The sequence below is a fragment of the Oculina patagonica genome, chromosome 1, assembly GCF_052425735.1.
Source record: "Oculina patagonica isolate OP01 chromosome 1, crgOcupat, whole genome shotgun sequence".
Taxonomy (NCBI): domain Eukaryota; kingdom Metazoa; phylum Cnidaria; class Anthozoa; order Scleractinia; family Oculinidae; genus Oculina; species Oculina patagonica.
The window spans coordinates 30,496,795-30,514,555 of NC_135758.1; the positions used below are offsets into that span (position 1 = coordinate 30,496,795).

The following is a 17,761-nucleotide window of genomic DNA, read 5'->3' on the forward strand; positions in this document are numbered from 1 at the left end:
GTACCCTAAAAGTCACAATCCATTAGAGCAGTTTTCAATTGAGTAACGTAAAGCCAAAACCAAAGTAATTGCTCTGGCCAATCACAAAGGGCACAGACAATCCAGTCAACCAATCAAAACTCGAAGCAAATACATGTAGATGGCACATAGCGCGGGAAAACGTGCGCGAGCGAGTCACGATTGGTTTTGGTTTTAGTTCTGATTGGCTGAGAAAGTGGCGCGAGATTTTTAAGCCAATCACAAAGCGTAGTAATGCAAAACCAAAGCAACCGCAATTTACTTTCGACACTCAAGTGAAAACTGCTCTAATTTTAAGCTGTTTGACTTCGTCAAAAACAAACAAAACTGAAACCCACGGTATTTCTACATTGGGAGACAAATTTTGGTCCAAGTGTCTTAGATCATTGGCTGATCTTTCTCATACTTTTCCCAAGCTTTACATCTACTAGCACTTCTCTCCACAGTATTTCATATTAGCACCCCAGCAATATGAAAGACAAGCCCTTGAAAAGGGAGCAAAAGGAGCTGGAATTGACAATTAATTCCAAGTCCCGAGTACTGTTGGTCAACCTCCTACCAGCAGCGACTCTAAGCATGTGTACGTTTACTTTGAGGACCATAAAACATTGAAGGATTTAAGTTAGTTGTGATGGGATAGAAGAGGAGAGATATGTCAAAATTACGTATTCGCAGCACTTCGTGGGTGTATTTATTATATACTACAAGACCATTTCTTTTATTTAACCGCGTGATTTGGATAAGCATGGCCACATTAACTTATATTGGGACCCTTTCAATAAAATTGCAGTAAACGCGCGCACACATTCCGGGCCTACCATTGATAGGCAGTCCTATTGAAGGTTACAATCCATCACACCAAAGGCCTTTTCGGCGTTGGTGTGATGGAGTATAACCTATCCCAAGCTGGGGATCCTTATTTTCTAAATTGCAATGTTTTATTTTTCACCATTTGATCACAGCAACAAAAACCACTGTAGCTAAAGCTGCGAATGGAATGCGCAATATTGCACGTGTAGTTGTTTCTCCTGAACGAAGAAAGGTGGATATCCAATAGAAAGTGCCAAGATTAGGACGGGATTTCAGTCGTTTGTACTGCAATGTTCTCGAGTCCGTCCTAGCTCAGAACAAGCAGGGACAGGACGGCTTTTAGGTGCAGAAGCTTCTGGCTATCATGACGTGAAGCGATTCAAGTCTAACTATTGGATACCTCCTTTCTACTTTTTTAAGGTTCCCCACGCGTTAATCACACCCTCTTGAAAAAATGCGAAACTTCTGTCAATTATTTTCCCCAGGGAACATACAGCTCCCAGGGAGAAAATACAACATCCGGGGAGAATATACGCGATACCCGAGGAATAGTACGATACCTGGGCTGGGGAGAATACGCGAGCATCCCGAGAAGAACCACAGTTATAAAACTCCCGATAAGAACAGCGGATTATTATAACACCTGTAATATAAAATCCCGGATACAACATACGAGACTCTTGGTAAGAACACGTTAGATTCCAGAGGAGAACACAAGAAACTCCCGTGTAACATACGGGGCTTGTTACTCGACCGTTTCGTTTCAACCGCCTCATTCCAACTAACACTCTATTAATACTTAATAAGGCCGTGCAATACCTGCTTTATTCACCCAACTGGAGTTTAGTTTGCAGTGGAACAGTTTCATTAATGGTTACACTAGAACTACACCTTATACAAAGGTAAAACCTCAAATCTGACCACTAAAATAATAGAAAAGAAAAAAAATATTTGAACAAATCAATGCCTTTCTGTAGCTAGTAATAACAAAATAAAATCATTTTCTTTGACCCCACAAATTGACTCCACACTAAAACCAGGAGTTAAACTCCTAATATTAAGATAAAAATCTAAAGCATGATACAAAATCTACACCTTGAGATATATACGTTTTTCGTATTAGCCATGTTCAAAACGAGCAGGGGACTGGGTACGAATATTCAATTTCGATTGCACTGAAAAACTGGGCCCGTCATCTGAAAGAGCATCTAAAAATTAGTAACTCAACCAAATTTGAGAGTTATTGGTTTAAACGCAAAGGCATGGAACTCTTTTAAAAATCGTTAAAATAAGAGAGCTTAGTATGGCTGGATGGACAGCTGTCCCTCCAATCCATACTAAGCTCTCTTATTTTAGCAATTTCTAAAAGTGAACCATACCCATTCGTTTAAACCAATAACTCTCAAATTTGGTCGAGTTACTAATTTTTGGATGCTCTTTCAGATGACGGGCCCAGTTTTTCAGTGCAATCGATATTGAATATTCGTACCCAGTCCCCTGCTCGTTTTGAACATGGCTAATTGTGACATTGGTTTTTTTAATGTACTTCATTTTCTCCTTCACTTATTCTATTTAGTAGGGAAACAAACCATCATTTCCACAAAATGTAACTAACTTATTAAATACAATAATTTCTAATTAAATGCACACTCTTTTCCTTTAAATCAACATAATTTGCTCAAGAAATAAAAAACTATTTGTAAGCTTATTATAAACGCTTTTGGGTCAGCTGAACTTGATTTACATACAAATTTGACTTCGTTTCCTTTTTCACACTCAATCTATACATTCTAATTAAACATCACGGTAGCTTGAACCCAGTATACCCACCCTCTCCAACCCCCATAAATCCATTCGTCCATATTTTGTACTTATAAAGGAACGGCTCACATCCTTCAGTTGGACTGAAATAATTATTACAAGTTTCTAAGGACATGGCACCAATTGCCATAGCACCGGTAGTTTATTCCAGTCCCAAAGAGAAAGGAGAGCACTGAACTAGTTTCCAGGGTTTCCATCATTTTCCTGGATCGAACGAATCCCACGTTGTCCCCAGCCCTCCCTCATCTTGTCCGTGTTCGTTTCTGAAACTCATTCGCTTCAATATTTTCCTCAGTTTTTCTCACAAAGCTGAACTATCCAAGTTGGAAATATTCATCTAGTTTCCTGTGGAATAATTAGCTAAAAGCTCAAAGCGTCGTATACAAAACAGTTAGAGTCAGAGGTAGGAGCACCGTTCTTGGATTTGACTGAGCCCACAATGTTTGTCAGAGTATTTGCCAAGCAACATGACTTAATTGTACGACGACATGCTTTCTGTTGATTGACCAATAAGAATTTGACATAACTAAAGTTCTTCTCAGAAGATTTGCCAAGCAAAGCTTTTTGAAAGTGCTTTCGCTACGGTTTCTGATACAGCTTGCTAAAAATGGCGAGCATTAATTAAAAGCAAATTTAAACAGTAAACAGACATATGTAAAAAATGTCTCAAACGGCTAAACATGATTGTTTTACTGATAACAGCCAGCAATCAATTTTGTTAATTGCAAAATATTTTACGAGTAATTTAAGGCAATACCTTACGAATGGCGCATTAAAAAAAATCAGCCCAGAATTTCCCTGTGGTCATTCGTAATCCGTTTAAATCTCTCCCAATTTTAACCACCTGTGTTCCGTTTTGATTCATCATTACCATTTTGCCGTTTTTCTGTTCAAGTATTCTACAATCTTAAGGTCTCCTTCGATACGAAGGTCATTTTGCAACTCAGAAAAAATGACAATATATTTTGCCAAAGATCTGTAAGAGTCACTTCACCGGAAAATAAAACCACAGTAGATTTGAAACGACTTTCATCATCAAGACGAGAGTCTTGAGTTTGGTCAAAATTTTGAACAGCGAATTAATCGCTTGTTAACTACTGTATTCTGGGTTTAGTTCGAGCCATAACGTAACGTTTTAATAAACGCAATGGCTGCACAAAACTGCATCCAGTAGTAAGCGTCTTCACCAAAGAGCCTCTTGTCATAGAAGTTATTGACGTACTGCATGGTGGACAGCAGGCCAGGTGGATTGGCATGAATCACCACGTACACCAGAACAGGCACAAACTCATCGGCCCCAGGCGCGCTCGTCTCTTTTGCCAAACACAGCAGGTTCATGATGGTAGCACAGCACCGCTTGACACATTTCAGTTTGTCCGTGGGCGTCTAGAGAAGAAAAAGAGGTCAAGTGAGCTCAGTGTATCCCCACAGATCCCTTAACCCCAGAATCTAAACCTTTGGTTACAATTACTTTTAAATGACATATTACCATTATTGTTCGCTCAGTGAATTTCATTGACAAAATGTAACATAATAAGCATATTGATTGAATTTCTTAATGCTAATGTCTCCCTCCCCCGGGGGAAGGGGGGGTTACTAAAACGGGGGAGACTCCCCTTCGAGGTCCAAACTCTTACCCTTTTATATACCATTTTTGACAGAAAAAGGTACCCTTTTTTCCTCGTTGGCTGGCGGGCGGAGCCTCCCCGTGCAGTCCACTATAGGGAGTACTCCCCCCCCCAAGGTAATCACTTTTTTGATGAGCATGTTTACTTGGCTTTGCATCCCCTCTGCCCCGTTTTTGCTTTGTGTTTTAATGCACATTCTAAAATTAATTTAGGATTTAGACTTAAAACATTAAACACGATTTAAGTTATTCGAACCCCACTTAATAACTCTTACCTGATATGACTGTGCTCATTGTACAAAACAAGAAATGGAACTTGTTACCTTGTAAGCATTGATTGCAAGCAGTTCCTTCTGAGCCGATTCCCAAGGAGCCTCTTTACGGTAAATCTAACATACAAGATTTGTTGCAAATACCCCATCAGTTTCATACTCAGAGCACAATAATTGTTCTGAATTTGGTTCAGAAAAAATTCATTAGTCGTATTCAATCCCTCCCCTAAAAACAAAAACAAATAAACTGAGTACAAGTCCTGCTACATCTCTTTTGCAAGTGTAGAATAACCTACCTTGGGCACTCGCACAGCCTTGTGGTTAGGATGAACAACCTTCTGCAAGTTTTTCACATGCTCATGAAATGTTCTGAAAATTAAAAAAATTGAAGATTTAGAGAATGTGAAAAATATTAACTTGAGTTTACTTCTCAGTGATGGTCTTGAAGTATAAGTTATTTATTATTACTACAGTCTACAAACTCTGTATTTTTACATTCTCGTAAGCGGACATTCCTGTAAGCGGCCGCGGACACTTTTAGAAATTACGACCTAGACTATTTCTTTGTTTTTAAGCTCCCGTAACCGGACACCCCAAAGAAAATCCTGCCCAGTGTTAACAGCCTCTATATCTTGGTTTTAACAATCAACTTCACATCGCCGTTCGTCACAATGATTTTACAGTAACTACAGTACAATGTTTCAGTGTTTGTTTTGTCGTCATCCACGTCCATCCGGTTATTGTTAGCTGGGCAAGCTCCCGTAAGCGGCCATCTATACCCTACATTTCTAGTGGTTGCTTACGAGAACCATTCTCGTAAGCGGCCAGCTCCAGTTACGGACACTTTTTTCGCGTCCCGAGGGTGTCCGCTTACGAGAGCTTCAACTGTATTTTTTTATATTCATGCTTTGAAGCGATAACGTCATCGTGCAAGTGGACAGGGTCTTTCTGTCAGTTGCATGCCATTGCCTGATGAGTAGGAATAAGTGTTACAGGGTTGGAAACTAAAATTTCGGAGCACTCGCCATCTGGGCGAGTGACCTTCAAATTGCGCTCGCCCAGATAAATTTTCTCTCGCCCAGTCTCCTCCATTAAAGAAAGGAAAATTTAGCCCCCCTCCTCTAACAATTTTAATCACGTTCAATACTCATTGTGCCACAGTGGTGGTCGATCATGATACAGACTGCAATCTAATTCTTGAATGAAAAATCGCCAAAAAAGACCTTACTTTACAATTTAACCATGAGCATGCTTACTTCAAAAGTTGATACGCAGTTTTCAATTTGATACATCTTCCCAAATTCCTGTATGTTGCAAGCAAAGTGTCGAAATTGTACAGAAAAAGAGGCAGGAAAAGCAATCTTGCCGCGTTTCGTGGATCAGTGGACGCTTATTTTGAAAACTATAATCTGGATATGAAATCGTACTCGCCAAACTGGGCGAGTGATCCGTGATTTGTACTCGCCCGACAGTTTTCACACTCGCCTGGGCGAGTGGGCGAGCGCTAATTTCCAACCCTGTGTTAGGTGACCAGAAATCGAGCTTACCTCAACAAGAAATCGCCACATAGAATACAAAGCAAAATAAAGCAAAGCAAAAAGAAAGGACTAAACCAAGGTATAAACAAAAGAGACAAATTATATTTGATGAGTTATATTAAATTTAGTTAACTGAAACTTTTGATTGTTTTTAAAACAAAAGGCCAGTTCAAACAATTTCAAATCAGCGCTTGACCTTGTATTGTATATCATGCTGTAAGATAAAGCAACTTTTACCGAACAAACATTCAACACATAAGTTATCAGCTACGTTATTTTTTGACAAATTTGCCGAAAATTATTTAAGACCCCATTGTGAAATGTCATCGATTCTGCATGCATTGTGTGCTGTTTATTTTTTGATCGCTAATGGGTAAGTCAGAACTTGAAACTCTTTGAGCCATACCTGACGACCCTGTAAGACTGAGGAGGAAGCTGAATGATTGTATAATTTCATGTCTCTTTCATTTTTTTGAGTGAATTATGTAGCCCAGCAAACAAACACAAATTATGAAAAAAGAAGGGGATGAAATCTCAACCTCAATCCCAATGTGCTACACAATTGCATGACTACTCTTGATCATTACTCACCTATCTCTTTCCATGTCAACCTCACCATTGGGATAAAATGCAAATTTGTAGATGCTGCTCATAATGGCACGTTCTGTTGCCATAAACGTGTCCTGTAATTGCTCCTCACTGGCACCTGTCAATCAAGATAAAAAGTTTAAAAAACCACCGTAGTGGAACGACATCATCATCATTGTTGACGTCATTGTCATTGCAACCCTCCAAGTTTATTATTTTTGTTAGTGGCCATTTGGCCACCGACTGCTCAAGTTTGGTCGCCAGTGAAGAATTTTAGTCACTAAATTAAGCTCACACTTTCAGTCCTTCTTCTCAATTTTAGTTGCCAAGCTGGCGACTATGGTTCCAATTTCGTCGCCAGCTCAAAAATTTTAGTCACCATGGCGACTAAAATGGTCTTAACTTGGAGGGTTGCATTGTCATCCTCATCTTCTTCATCATCATTATCATCATTATCATCGTTGACGTCATTGTCGTTGTCATCATCATCATCATCATCATTATCACCTTCATCATTTAGCATCACAGCTGCACAATGGGTACAGGGAGCTTGATAATACAAAGTCACGTAATTACACTGTGTATTTTTTTTTTTTTTGAATAATCAACACAACTTTATTGACAAGCAAAAGTCCATTTACAACACAACAGTATACCTAAAACTGACTAACTTAAACTAACTTAATTTAACATAATACTTAACAAAAAAAAAAATTATATACATTTACAATCGTAGTTAACGACACTACTTTTATGAATTTTTTTTTCTAATCTTAAATTTTAATACTTAACTAAAATACGATAGGCCTAAAATGTGTACACTGTGTATAATGCCAGACAAAACTTGTTAAAGGTATGTGGTTTCTTTGTTCAATCGATTTAGATCCAATTCTAGAGTGATATAAATGTGATATATTAACAAAACTGAAACTGAAAGCCAACTAAAGAAAGTTTCTTTACCTGACCAGATGGGATGTTTTTCCATCTCTTCAGCTAACGTTTGAAGGAAGTCCTCAAGCAAAGCACACTGTTAATTGACACCAATATAAGAAATGTTTTAAAGGAGGCTCAGGACGGTTTCCAGCACTTTCTGGGTCAGTACTACAAATCTTTAACAGGAGCGGAGCGCTTTTAGAGCCACCTTCAATTTCCTTAAATTTAAGGTGGCTCTGAAACTGCTCAGTATGGAGAATTTTTTTTTTAACCTGCTAAAAGTTGTATCTTAACATGCTGATCATTATTCAATAATAAAAAGTGGGGGTCACAATGCTGGATTAAGAGTTATAAGTGCTTAATGTCAAACCTTTTCATCTGGTGTGGGTTGGGATTGAAAGTCTGAGCCAAATGTATTAATCTCTCCTTTTTCTTTTGACTCGAGAAACAGCTTCACACAAGTCATGATGAAATAATTCCGGCAGATGATTTTGTCTCTGTAATAAAGGTCAAAGAATAGGCAGCATTAGTGTGCAAACTATCAAATTCCCAAAGATCAACATTGATCATAAGTATTTTCTCCTCTAGCAATAAAATTTGGAGACACAAGTGACAACAAGAAAGAAATTAACAACCACTGAACTAAACCAAATAACATTTGTAAACCGGTACTTATTAATAATGGTAATACAGTTGAAGCTCTCTTCACGGACACTCTCGTAAGCGGACATCTCTGCTTACGGCAACCTTTTGAAACCCCGTTTTAACTCCCATACACACTCTGTACTTTTACATTCTTGTAAGCAGACATTCCCGTAAGCGGTCGCAGACACTTTCGCAGATTACGACTTAAACTTTTTCTTTGTTTTTAAGCTCCCGTAAGCGGACTGACACCCCAAAGAAAATCCTATAAAAAACCTCTGTATCTTGTTTTTATGAATCAACTTCACATCGCCGTTCGTCACAATGATTTTACATTAATTACAGTACCATATTTCAGTGTTTGTTTTGTCGTCATCCACGTTCGTCCGGTTATTATTAGCTGGGCAAGCTCCCGTAAGCGGCCATCTATCCCCTACACCCCTAATGGCCACTTACGAGAACCATTCTCGTAAGCGGTTAGCTCCAGTTACAGACACTTTTTCGCGTCCTGAGGGTGTCCGCTTATGAGAGCTTCGACTGTAGGACTGAGTGGAGTCCAATCCGGCCGAATTGGACTTCACAAAGTCATATTACCAATGAATCATATTATATATCAAGATTGGAGGAAAAAATTTAGACAAAGAGAATCCTGTTGAGGATTTAACCTCACAATGAAAAAAAGTAATTTTTAAAACTGAAGATTTTAGGAATATCAAGGATTTTAGGAATATAAAGGAGTAAGGAACCAAAAAAAAAATTGGGCGTGCTTAGAACCAATCAGATTCGAGAATTTTATTATAGTTATGATTTACTCAGTTATTCTCATTCAACCTTTCTTACTTTTATTGCTAGGACAATTAGATGCCAATCACTATTGAAAACAGAATGGCTCAAAAAAGTACTGTTAGATACATATGTACATTTATTTTCGACTGTATACCTTTCTACCCTTTCCACTAATCTCTCCAAGTGAGCATGTGTTGCCAGTAAACCTTGATGTGCATTGACCAGGTAGGCCAAGTATGGAGTACGTGCCTTGTACTCCGCCTCTAAGGACCGTAACAGTTTAGCAAAGCTGTGAAAGAAGAACAATAACAGTAGCATGTATTAGTAAAACACTCTCCGCATCACTCGCCACTTTAGAACAAGAAGAAATCTGGGGACAAAATGGAAATATGGGAAATGTACCCATGAAATCTACCCAGGGGGGTACTCCGGATTTCAAGTGATGGGGATGAATGAAAGATTTTTTGGGTTCGAAATTTTTGATTCTGGGATTTTTTGGGGTAGGATAATTTGGCAAGTATTTTTGTGGGTGGTTGCTTTAAGTTGGGATTTTTTGGGGTATGAAAAAAAAATCTTAAGATTTGTGGTAGCGCCTTGGCTGCATAGTTCTGCAAATAAAGTACAAACAACATGTTTTGCTGTTGTTTAATAAATAACAATGGTGGCTTTACATGGTCCAGGGATTTTTTTGGGCCTTCATTTTTGTCCCCATTCCAGGGCTGTCTTAAGGGCCCGTTGTTTTTGGATTTGAGGGAACTGATCATCCCCATCACTTGAAATCTTGACTACCCCCCCCCTCCATGGAGAAATTTGCCTGGAAATTTGTCTTTACAGGTGCTTTGATGTACCTGTATTGAGGCAACAACAACACCTGCACATCTAGACACTGGGGGATTATCACATAGATAAGCTTATTTTAATATAAGGGGGGGAGTTTAAAGCAAAAAATTGGAATGTATGAATGTACATGTATCTGTACCTTTGTGGCTGAAGGTCCTTGACACTTCTTATCGTCTCATGTAGCTGAGCAGACAGAGATCTGTCCTGAAGATTAATTGCCTCAGCAAGTTGTACATGGAGGAAAGTCAACAGCTCATGGCCAGGCTTTTTGGCACTCACCCTTCAGCAAATGACAGTAAAAAATAATTATTTATTATATAACTAAAGATGAATCAGATTCAATAATCCAATAAAAGCAATAATGGCACAGAGTTTTCCTTTTTTGATGGCTGAGCCGACAGTTGATTCTAATGTTTCCTGTGAAAATGTGTGGTTCAAATTTATTTAATATTTACACACACCTCAAGGAAGGTCTTTGGAAATTGTGAGGTAAGAGACCTAGGTTTCTTTTTTTTTTTTAAAAAGTCCAAAGTTCTTAAAGGTAAAGAAGCTTAACTTAATTATCTAGAAAGATAGCGTGGAGTGGTCAAGCCAAACACTAGCTGTGGGAGGGGTATTGATATTTTTGGGAAGTTGTGTTAGGCAGCCTGGTAGGATATTGTTCTTACCTTTTTTCTGGCAATCTGTTGTCAGGATGAAGCAATGGAAGATTTTGAAAATCAGCTTGACAAAGCACCAGTCTAAGCTTCCTCTTGGAGTTTTGAAACTTCTCATCTTCGTCAACAATATCATTATCTTCCTCAACTTGGTCATCATCATCGTCATCATCACCAACAGCAGCGTCATCTAACTTACTCCCTTCAGCTGCAGAACGTGCCATGGTTTTATACTTGTTTATTACATTTTCGGCTACTACATCTTCAATCTCTGTTAAGAAAAGAAACTGAGGTGGTTAAAACTATTCTTTAACATTACAGAGCACATCAATACTGTGGAAGGAAAATGATAAGCTCAGTCAAATTGTTGCAGGTGTGTTACATGTACCTCATATAACAGAAAACAAAAAAGAAAGAAATAATAAAAAAGTTTGCTTTAGAGCCTGTTGTAGCAATCTCTAAAAATAATATTGCAGTTTTGCTGGCAATCATAGATTTTACCGGTATATTTGACATGCACATTGTATTTCAGAACAGAAAAAAATTTCAATGTGAAGTTGAGACTGTGCAAATACAATGACAGTGATCGCTGTACATGTAGTTGTGGACTCCTACCCCTCCACCAAAAAAACACTGGAGTCTTCAATAGCGTTCAAACTAATAAGAAAACCCAACTGGAGACGGTCAAAAGTGACTTTAATTTCTTCATAGATTAAACGTTGAAAGCATATTCCTGACCTTTGCATTTATTTGTGAAACAGGAAAAATGAATTGTGACAATGTGATATTAAGTTTGAAGCAAATGAAAAATCATCGCAGTAAGGTACTCAACTTATAAGCAGTTGAGTACCTTACTGTGATGATCTTTTATTTGCTTAAAATGTATATCCGCAGTACAAATATATGAATTTCATATATTCATTTCATATCTTCTCCATCCACGGGTATATTACGAACTCACAAGTGACCAGCTCCCAGTTGGCTTGATAGTTCAGTTGGTTAGAGCGCTGCACTGGTATCACAGAGGTCATGGGTTCGATTCCCGTAAAAGCCGGAATTTTTTCAGGCTTGCTTTTCTCAACTGCTTAAGTTGAGTACCTTACTGCGATGATCTTTCATTCGCTTAAAATGAATATCCGCAGTACAAATAATAGTTATGAATTTCATATATTCATTTCATAATGTAATATTAAGACTTAATACCTCTGGGTGTTTTCTCCTCTACTTCAGGTGGTGCCATTCTGTTGGTGATATCAAAAGCATCAAGTGTTTTCTCTGCCAGTTTCTCATACACTCTTGATCCGCTCGCCTTTGTTTTAGACTCTTTAGAGCGACCTGACCTGATCTTTCCAAATAATCCTTTCTCTTTCTTTTCACCTTGCTCATCATTCAAATTTTCCTGGCCGTCAAAGGAACCTTTCCCTTTAGTCTTTTTCCTACTTCTGAAATGTCGTTTTAAAGAGGCTGCACGCGAAGCCTTCTTCTCCATAGGTGGCACTTCATGTTCGTCATCAGCCGCACTGGAAGACCCACTTCGATGTGGAAACTCTGAATCAAAACTTAAGAAGCTTGCTTGGCTGTCACGGTTGGATCCTTCTCCTTGGTAGCCAGTTATTGTTCCACTGCTCGTGCTTCCACGATTACTGATCTTACTTTGTCGTTTCTCCTGGTCACCAATAACACTTGTGCGCTTTCTGAAATCATTACCAGGTGCATCGAGATGTTCAAGACCAGAGAAATCCAAACCTGAACCCTCCTCTGCTATATCGCCATGCCCACTGTCAACAGGCATGCATTCTCTGGGAAATTCAACTCCACTGCTACGAGTGCTTGTACTACTGATGGTGCTAATACGTTGGCTGCTACCACTGCTAATGGCACTGTCTCTGTTTCCCGCAGCTTGGTTGCCATGGTTACCACTTGAATCACCTGGAACTTGCGGGAGGGGTGGTGGACTTTCACATCCACTTCCAAAATCAATTAAATCTACACTGCCAGAGTGTCCCACTTCTGTATTTCCTCTTTCTATAACATCTGGTGCCACATGCATGTTTGCCTCTGGATTGCTGTGTAGTAAATCAACATGATCTGTTCCTGAAGTCACCTCATTTGTCAGTTCTGGTGGATTAGCACTGTCAGCATCAAGACTAGGACCAATGATAGCTGGCTGAGGTATTCCAGATCCACTTGATTGATTGTTATCTACAAAACATCGCAACATATTGTTAGAACATAGAAGCTGCCAACTTAAAGTGGTGTTAGCTTTGCTAGATAGGTTGTTAGAATACAGAACTGTTCATCTCATGATTTCAGCTATTCTATACAAATTTTTATACAATAATAAAACCTGAGCAACATTATTGACCATTTGCTTTGCAATTGCTATACTACAACCTCCATTAAAACCCTTCCTATCATAATTAGCCCCACACTAGATTGCCATCACTAAATCGGTTCCCAAGAGTAAAACTTCATGTCTAGTCTACACTTACCATTTGGTGTGCTGACAGAAATATTCTCATCACTGCTTTTATCATTAGAAAGATCTTCATTCTTTTTCTTTGTCACTGGCTTTTCAGGAAATATATTCTTGTAGAATTTGGATGAGCTACTCCTTGGCCTGAAACTATTACTAGGATCATCCTCCTTCTTTGGCTTTTCAATGCCAAGGACCTGCGAACAAAACAAAAAAAATTCTACCATAATAAATGATAGTACTAAACATTAGCAAACTGACACCCCACTCCATAACGGAAAATCATGGTTTGGCCTGATTCCTGAATGTATGAAGTTGACAAAGCATAGGCAGCAGAGCAGTGGGTACAGCGCCCCCCCCCCAAAAAAAAAAAAACAAAATTGTTTTTTTTTTTTTTGGGAGGGGGGGGGGGATATCGTATGAGCAGCATAAAATTGGTTTGTCAAGATAATCTGTTTCATGAGTGGGTTCAAACATCTTCAAAACTTCCTTGGAAGCTAGTCTTTGGGAAACTTTGTTTATCTTCGGAAAAGTTTGAAAAATGATTGGAAATGTTCATATGGCCTTTGAACAACAGTCGGAGAATCTTCAGAAATCTACAGTCTAGAAACTGCTCAGAAAACAAAAAAATTGCTGGAAGGAAAAAAAGTTGCCCCAAATGTGAAGTTTTAACCTTCTGAGTGTTTTTGGGAGTCTTAGCCCCCATGTTCATAAATGCTCCGCAACCTGTCTGTAAAAAGAAAATATGCAAATGTAATTAATTTATATGTAATATTTAAAGGTTTCTAAATATACCTTCTCCTCAGACAGCATGCCAGGACATTCAATAACTGAATAACCAAGAGAAATCACTAAAACATCTTCATCCTCCTGCAACATCAGTGGCATTCTCCTGAGAAATTCCTTTTTGAACTCCTCTGATTTACTCACAACTGCTAAAGGATTAAACTGCTTGATCACTCTTTCAACTTCTGCTGCATGAGCTTCATTCAGGCTTGGCTTGCGAGGTTTCTCTTCTTTCTTCCCTTTAAAGGCGCGCCGCTTTTTAGGGGTCTTTGGACTATCTGTTGGAGATTCATGACTGAGTGGAAGACCAACATCTTTGGGCAAGTCAGGGGGAGTGGGTTCAGGGGGGTTTGGTTGGGGTGGTAGAGTATCCAGCAACTCTTTCAATTCTTGGTGGTTGACAATGTCTCTGTGATCTTCACTGTGTTCAACCATCCTTAGAAAGCTTGTCTTTTGAAAGAAAAAAAAAAAGATAAACAGTGATTTGCAAACAGATGTGATAAAACAAAGTTAAGTCTGTGTTTGAGCCTACTCCCTACCACTCGATATGGGATCTTAGTCTATCACAGGGTTACCTGCAGCACTGAATTCACTAGACTAAGTACCCGTTTATACATGGATATGAGATGCAGTAAGAGTTACATGCAAGTTTATCCTAAAGTTAATCCCAGTTTCCGCATCAACCGTCTAGGAATGTTTCTATTCCCCCCTGGATGGGATGCTAGTCCATCTCCGGGTTACCTCCAATGTAAAATTGCTGGTACACATTTATACACCTGGGTTGAGAGAGCTTCTATGGAAGTACGGTATTTTGCCTGAGAACACAATGCAGTGACGCCTGCCTGGGCGTGAACCTGGACTGTTTGATCCAGGGTCCAGTATGGCAAACATAATGCATCTGGTTAGGCTATACTCCTTTTCTACAACTCCTAAAGAAATCAGTCAGTGCTTCAAGCTCAAGTTTTTCAGGAGTCGCCCTTTGGCGACTTCCTTTTGTAAAATGGTCGCCACTAGAAAAATTTTGGTCGCCAAAAGCAAAAACGTTTTAGAAGAAGACACTTCATGTCGCTTTACATAGAGTAATACTGCTGACCATGATGAGCTGAATAGAAATCGTTCGGAGAACGTTTCGACGCGGTAATTTTCGCTTGCATTCCAAAGTTTTTTGCTTGATCTGTTCTAATTATCGTGCAGAATAGTAAATAAATGATAAGAGAAACAGGTAAGGAAGATAAACATGCAAAACAAGTTAATTCTCGTGCAGTACAGTAAAATAATAGAAACATAAATGTGGTGTTCAAATTAATGGCGGCTCCACGATCAAAGACATCAAACAGCACAGTCCAAGCCAAATGGATAATTAGTATTTTTGTTTTGCAAGATGCACGACTGAAATAGTTGTAATGGAAAATTTTGTGGTGAAATTGCTTAGTAATTATACTGCAAAAACAAATGATGCCTAGCCAGCCCTTTACACTGCACTGGTCGCCAAATGACCTGTTTGGAAAATTTAGTCGCCAAATTTTCTTTTCACTCGCCATGGCGACTAAAATGGTCGCAGCTTGAAGCGCTGTCAGTGCATATGGGTGCTTATTGTAATCTGTGTTTAGACAGATTATTAGTGGCAACAGAAGGAGCCATGAACCAGGAGCACCATAGCATTTGGAATTAACCAGTGAATGGAAAAGAGAACAACAGGCGATCCTTAAAATGGGTCCGGAGTGATTAACCATAATAATTGTATAAACTAAGGGCACCCCCTCTGTAAATACTTACAAAGGCATGCAGCTCATTTTCTGTTATAAGAACTGAGTTGCGGCAAAGGCCAGGAAGTGACATTTGGTTTGGAAAATCTGCAATTTCTTTCTGGCTTTCTAATATGGCATCTAAAAATTGTGTGATGCAAGCCTGAAAAGGGAAAGGAAACAGTCAAGATTTCAATCAATACATTTACAATGACAAATTATATACAAACAAACCCTGTTTTGTCAGGTTGCTGCCATATTAAATGATGAATTTCTTTTCAGAGTTTATATTATTCTTATAGGAAGGGAACATCTATAGAGAAATTAACGTTTGACAAGAAGTTGATAATCAGATGCATTTTTCCTTTACTTACAGAACCTTCTACCTTCATTTTCTCCTCTGAAATAGGTTATATTGCCCAAAAAACTGTATGTGAAATTGGGAAGCTTGACAGACAAGTCAAACGTAAACTTAAGTTTGATGTCAAAACAAGGAAAAGTCAGGGGTGGGAGTGTGTGAACGACACCAGGGGTGGGGGTACCTGGTTATAAACTGAAAACTAAGCAATAGTACATCTTTAGACAATTCAACAGAAAAGTGCTTCTGGGCGTTACTGTACAGTATCGAGGCCTTCCAAGGGGGTAGGATGTGTCGCATGTTTCTGAGAACCAATTTCGTCTAGCCACCAGCTGTAATTGTCGCTGCCCTTTTTCCCCCTATTATGTTGCTGTTGAAATGTGCTACTGTCTCATTTCAGTGCCCTAACGATGTCGCTCGTCTCTAGGAAAACATTCCTGTGTCGCCAGTATTCAGGGTCATGTCGCTTGTCCCTTTTACCCCTTGGAAGGCCTCCGTATCAGCTCTACAGGAAGCAACACCCCCAAAGGTCCAATACCCCCACCCCTCCCCTATCAGGGGAACACTTACTGTATCGATTCTCGAAAACATGTCCAATGTTCTTGGGTTTTCAAGATCACCTTCAGAGGAACAACAACATAACAAGCACGAAGCTATCTGCTGCAAGTTTTGTAAGGCTATTTCACTGATTTGGACATCAGAGGTAATGCCGAACTGTTCAGGCCGAATTACTGCCGGACACACAAGGAAATCGAACAAGAGTTTCAAAACCATCGAGCGCACATCCTTGTCGTTCAGGCTACCGCTTGCAGAGAGGATTTTCGAAAACTGACACACTAGCCAGCGTAAGCTCTGCGGAAAGCAGTACAGTTTCGATTTCAGGTTTTCAACAAACTTAGTACATTTTAGAGGAAGTTTTCTTTTCAGCAGCGAATCCTCCGAAAGGACTTGCATTATAGGCGCGTGCAACGCCGCTGTCAAATACAACTTCGCAGAGAACAAGCTTTCCACTAGAATGCTGAAAAGCGACGTGAACGAATTCCTGTGATGCTGAAAGAATTTTTCAGGGTTATCGTCTCCTTTGATTTTAAGTTCGATAAGGTGCTTCATCAGCAACAAAACATAACTCTCATCTTGCGGAAGCATACAATTTCCGTACAGAGAATTCAACAACAGGCGAATCAGCTGCGAAGTGTCCAAATTGATTTTGTCTGCGTAAGCCAAAGTCGACGCGACAAGGGAAGGATTCTCCCTTATTCCTTTCAGAAACTCCCAGTACTTTGACTCTAGGTAGCCAAGGTGCCTTGAAGCATCGACAAAGCGGGCAGAATCCAGCCTATTTACAGCCTGGCTGCATTCTTCAGGTGAAGCCCTCACTCGTTGTACAATTTTCCATTGTTGCCGGGTTATCCACGACAAGTGATAAAGTCTTTCGCAGCTCGACTGTATCTCTTGGTGTAGATTTGATATTTCAGTCTTCTCTTTGCTGACGAACAGCCGCTCTTGCTTTAAACGTTCCTGAAGATGCCACAGGCGACTCCAAGGCGAAGAGTCCTCGTCCGCCATGTCTACATCTTTGGACTTGAGCCTGTAAAAGTTAGCCAATCATAGAGCGGTTTAGAAGAGTTGTATGGAAAGCTTTCATTGGTTATCAGTTTCCAGTATTTCCGCCTTGGTTTCTCTAAAAAAAAACATTTCTCGAGATTTTTGTTTTTGAATAGAAAATTTTCCAAGAAAAAGGCCTTGCCAGAAAATTAGTTAAAATGACTGTAGTATCCCGTTTTCTCGAATCTACCGGGGAAACGGGTGGTTCAAGAAATCGGGGATAAAATCTGAGAAACGAAAATTGGTTCGAGAAATCGAGA

General features: G+C 39.4%; 1 protein-coding gene across 1 annotated transcript; it reads right to left on the reverse strand.

Annotated features, from left to right (window-relative positions):
* Nucleotides 1–1,626: 1,626 nt before the first annotated feature.
* LOC144663474 (GTPase-activating protein and VPS9 domain-containing protein 1-like) lies at nucleotides 1,627–17,487 on the reverse strand. The gene is made up of 14 exons (XM_078524438.1): nucleotides 16,467–17,487; nucleotides 15,570–15,701; nucleotides 13,803–14,243; nucleotides 13,024–13,204; nucleotides 11,735–12,733; nucleotides 10,544–10,802; nucleotides 10,015–10,155; nucleotides 9,190–9,324; nucleotides 7,978–8,104; nucleotides 7,635–7,701; nucleotides 6,678–6,792; nucleotides 4,845–4,917; nucleotides 4,600–4,665; nucleotides 1,627–4,035 (listed from the first exon to the last, which is right to left on the reverse strand). Exons 1-14 carry the CDS (start codon nucleotides 17,460–17,462, stop codon nucleotides 3,760–3,762), a joined length of 4,008 nt encoding a protein of 1,335 aa, XP_078380564.1. The 5' UTR covers nucleotides 17,463–17,487; the 3' UTR covers nucleotides 1,627–3,759.
* Nucleotides 17,488–17,761: the final 274 nt, after the last annotated feature.

Bases quoted from the DNA above. Each gene is read 5' to 3' on its own strand.
- LOC144663474 (XM_078524438.1), bottom strand. From the start codon at position 17,462: ATGGCGGACGAGGACTCTTCGCCTTGGAGTCGCCTGTGGCATCTTCAG. The intron at 8,105-9,189 runs GTATACAGTCGA...CCTTTATTACAG, and splicing joins TTAGTGGAAAGGGTAGAAAG to AGACAAAATCATCTGCCGGA. The intron at 4,036-4,599 runs GTAACAAGTTCC...TTTCTTCTCTAG, and splicing joins TTGCAATCAATGCTTACAAG to ACGCCCACGGACAAACTGAA.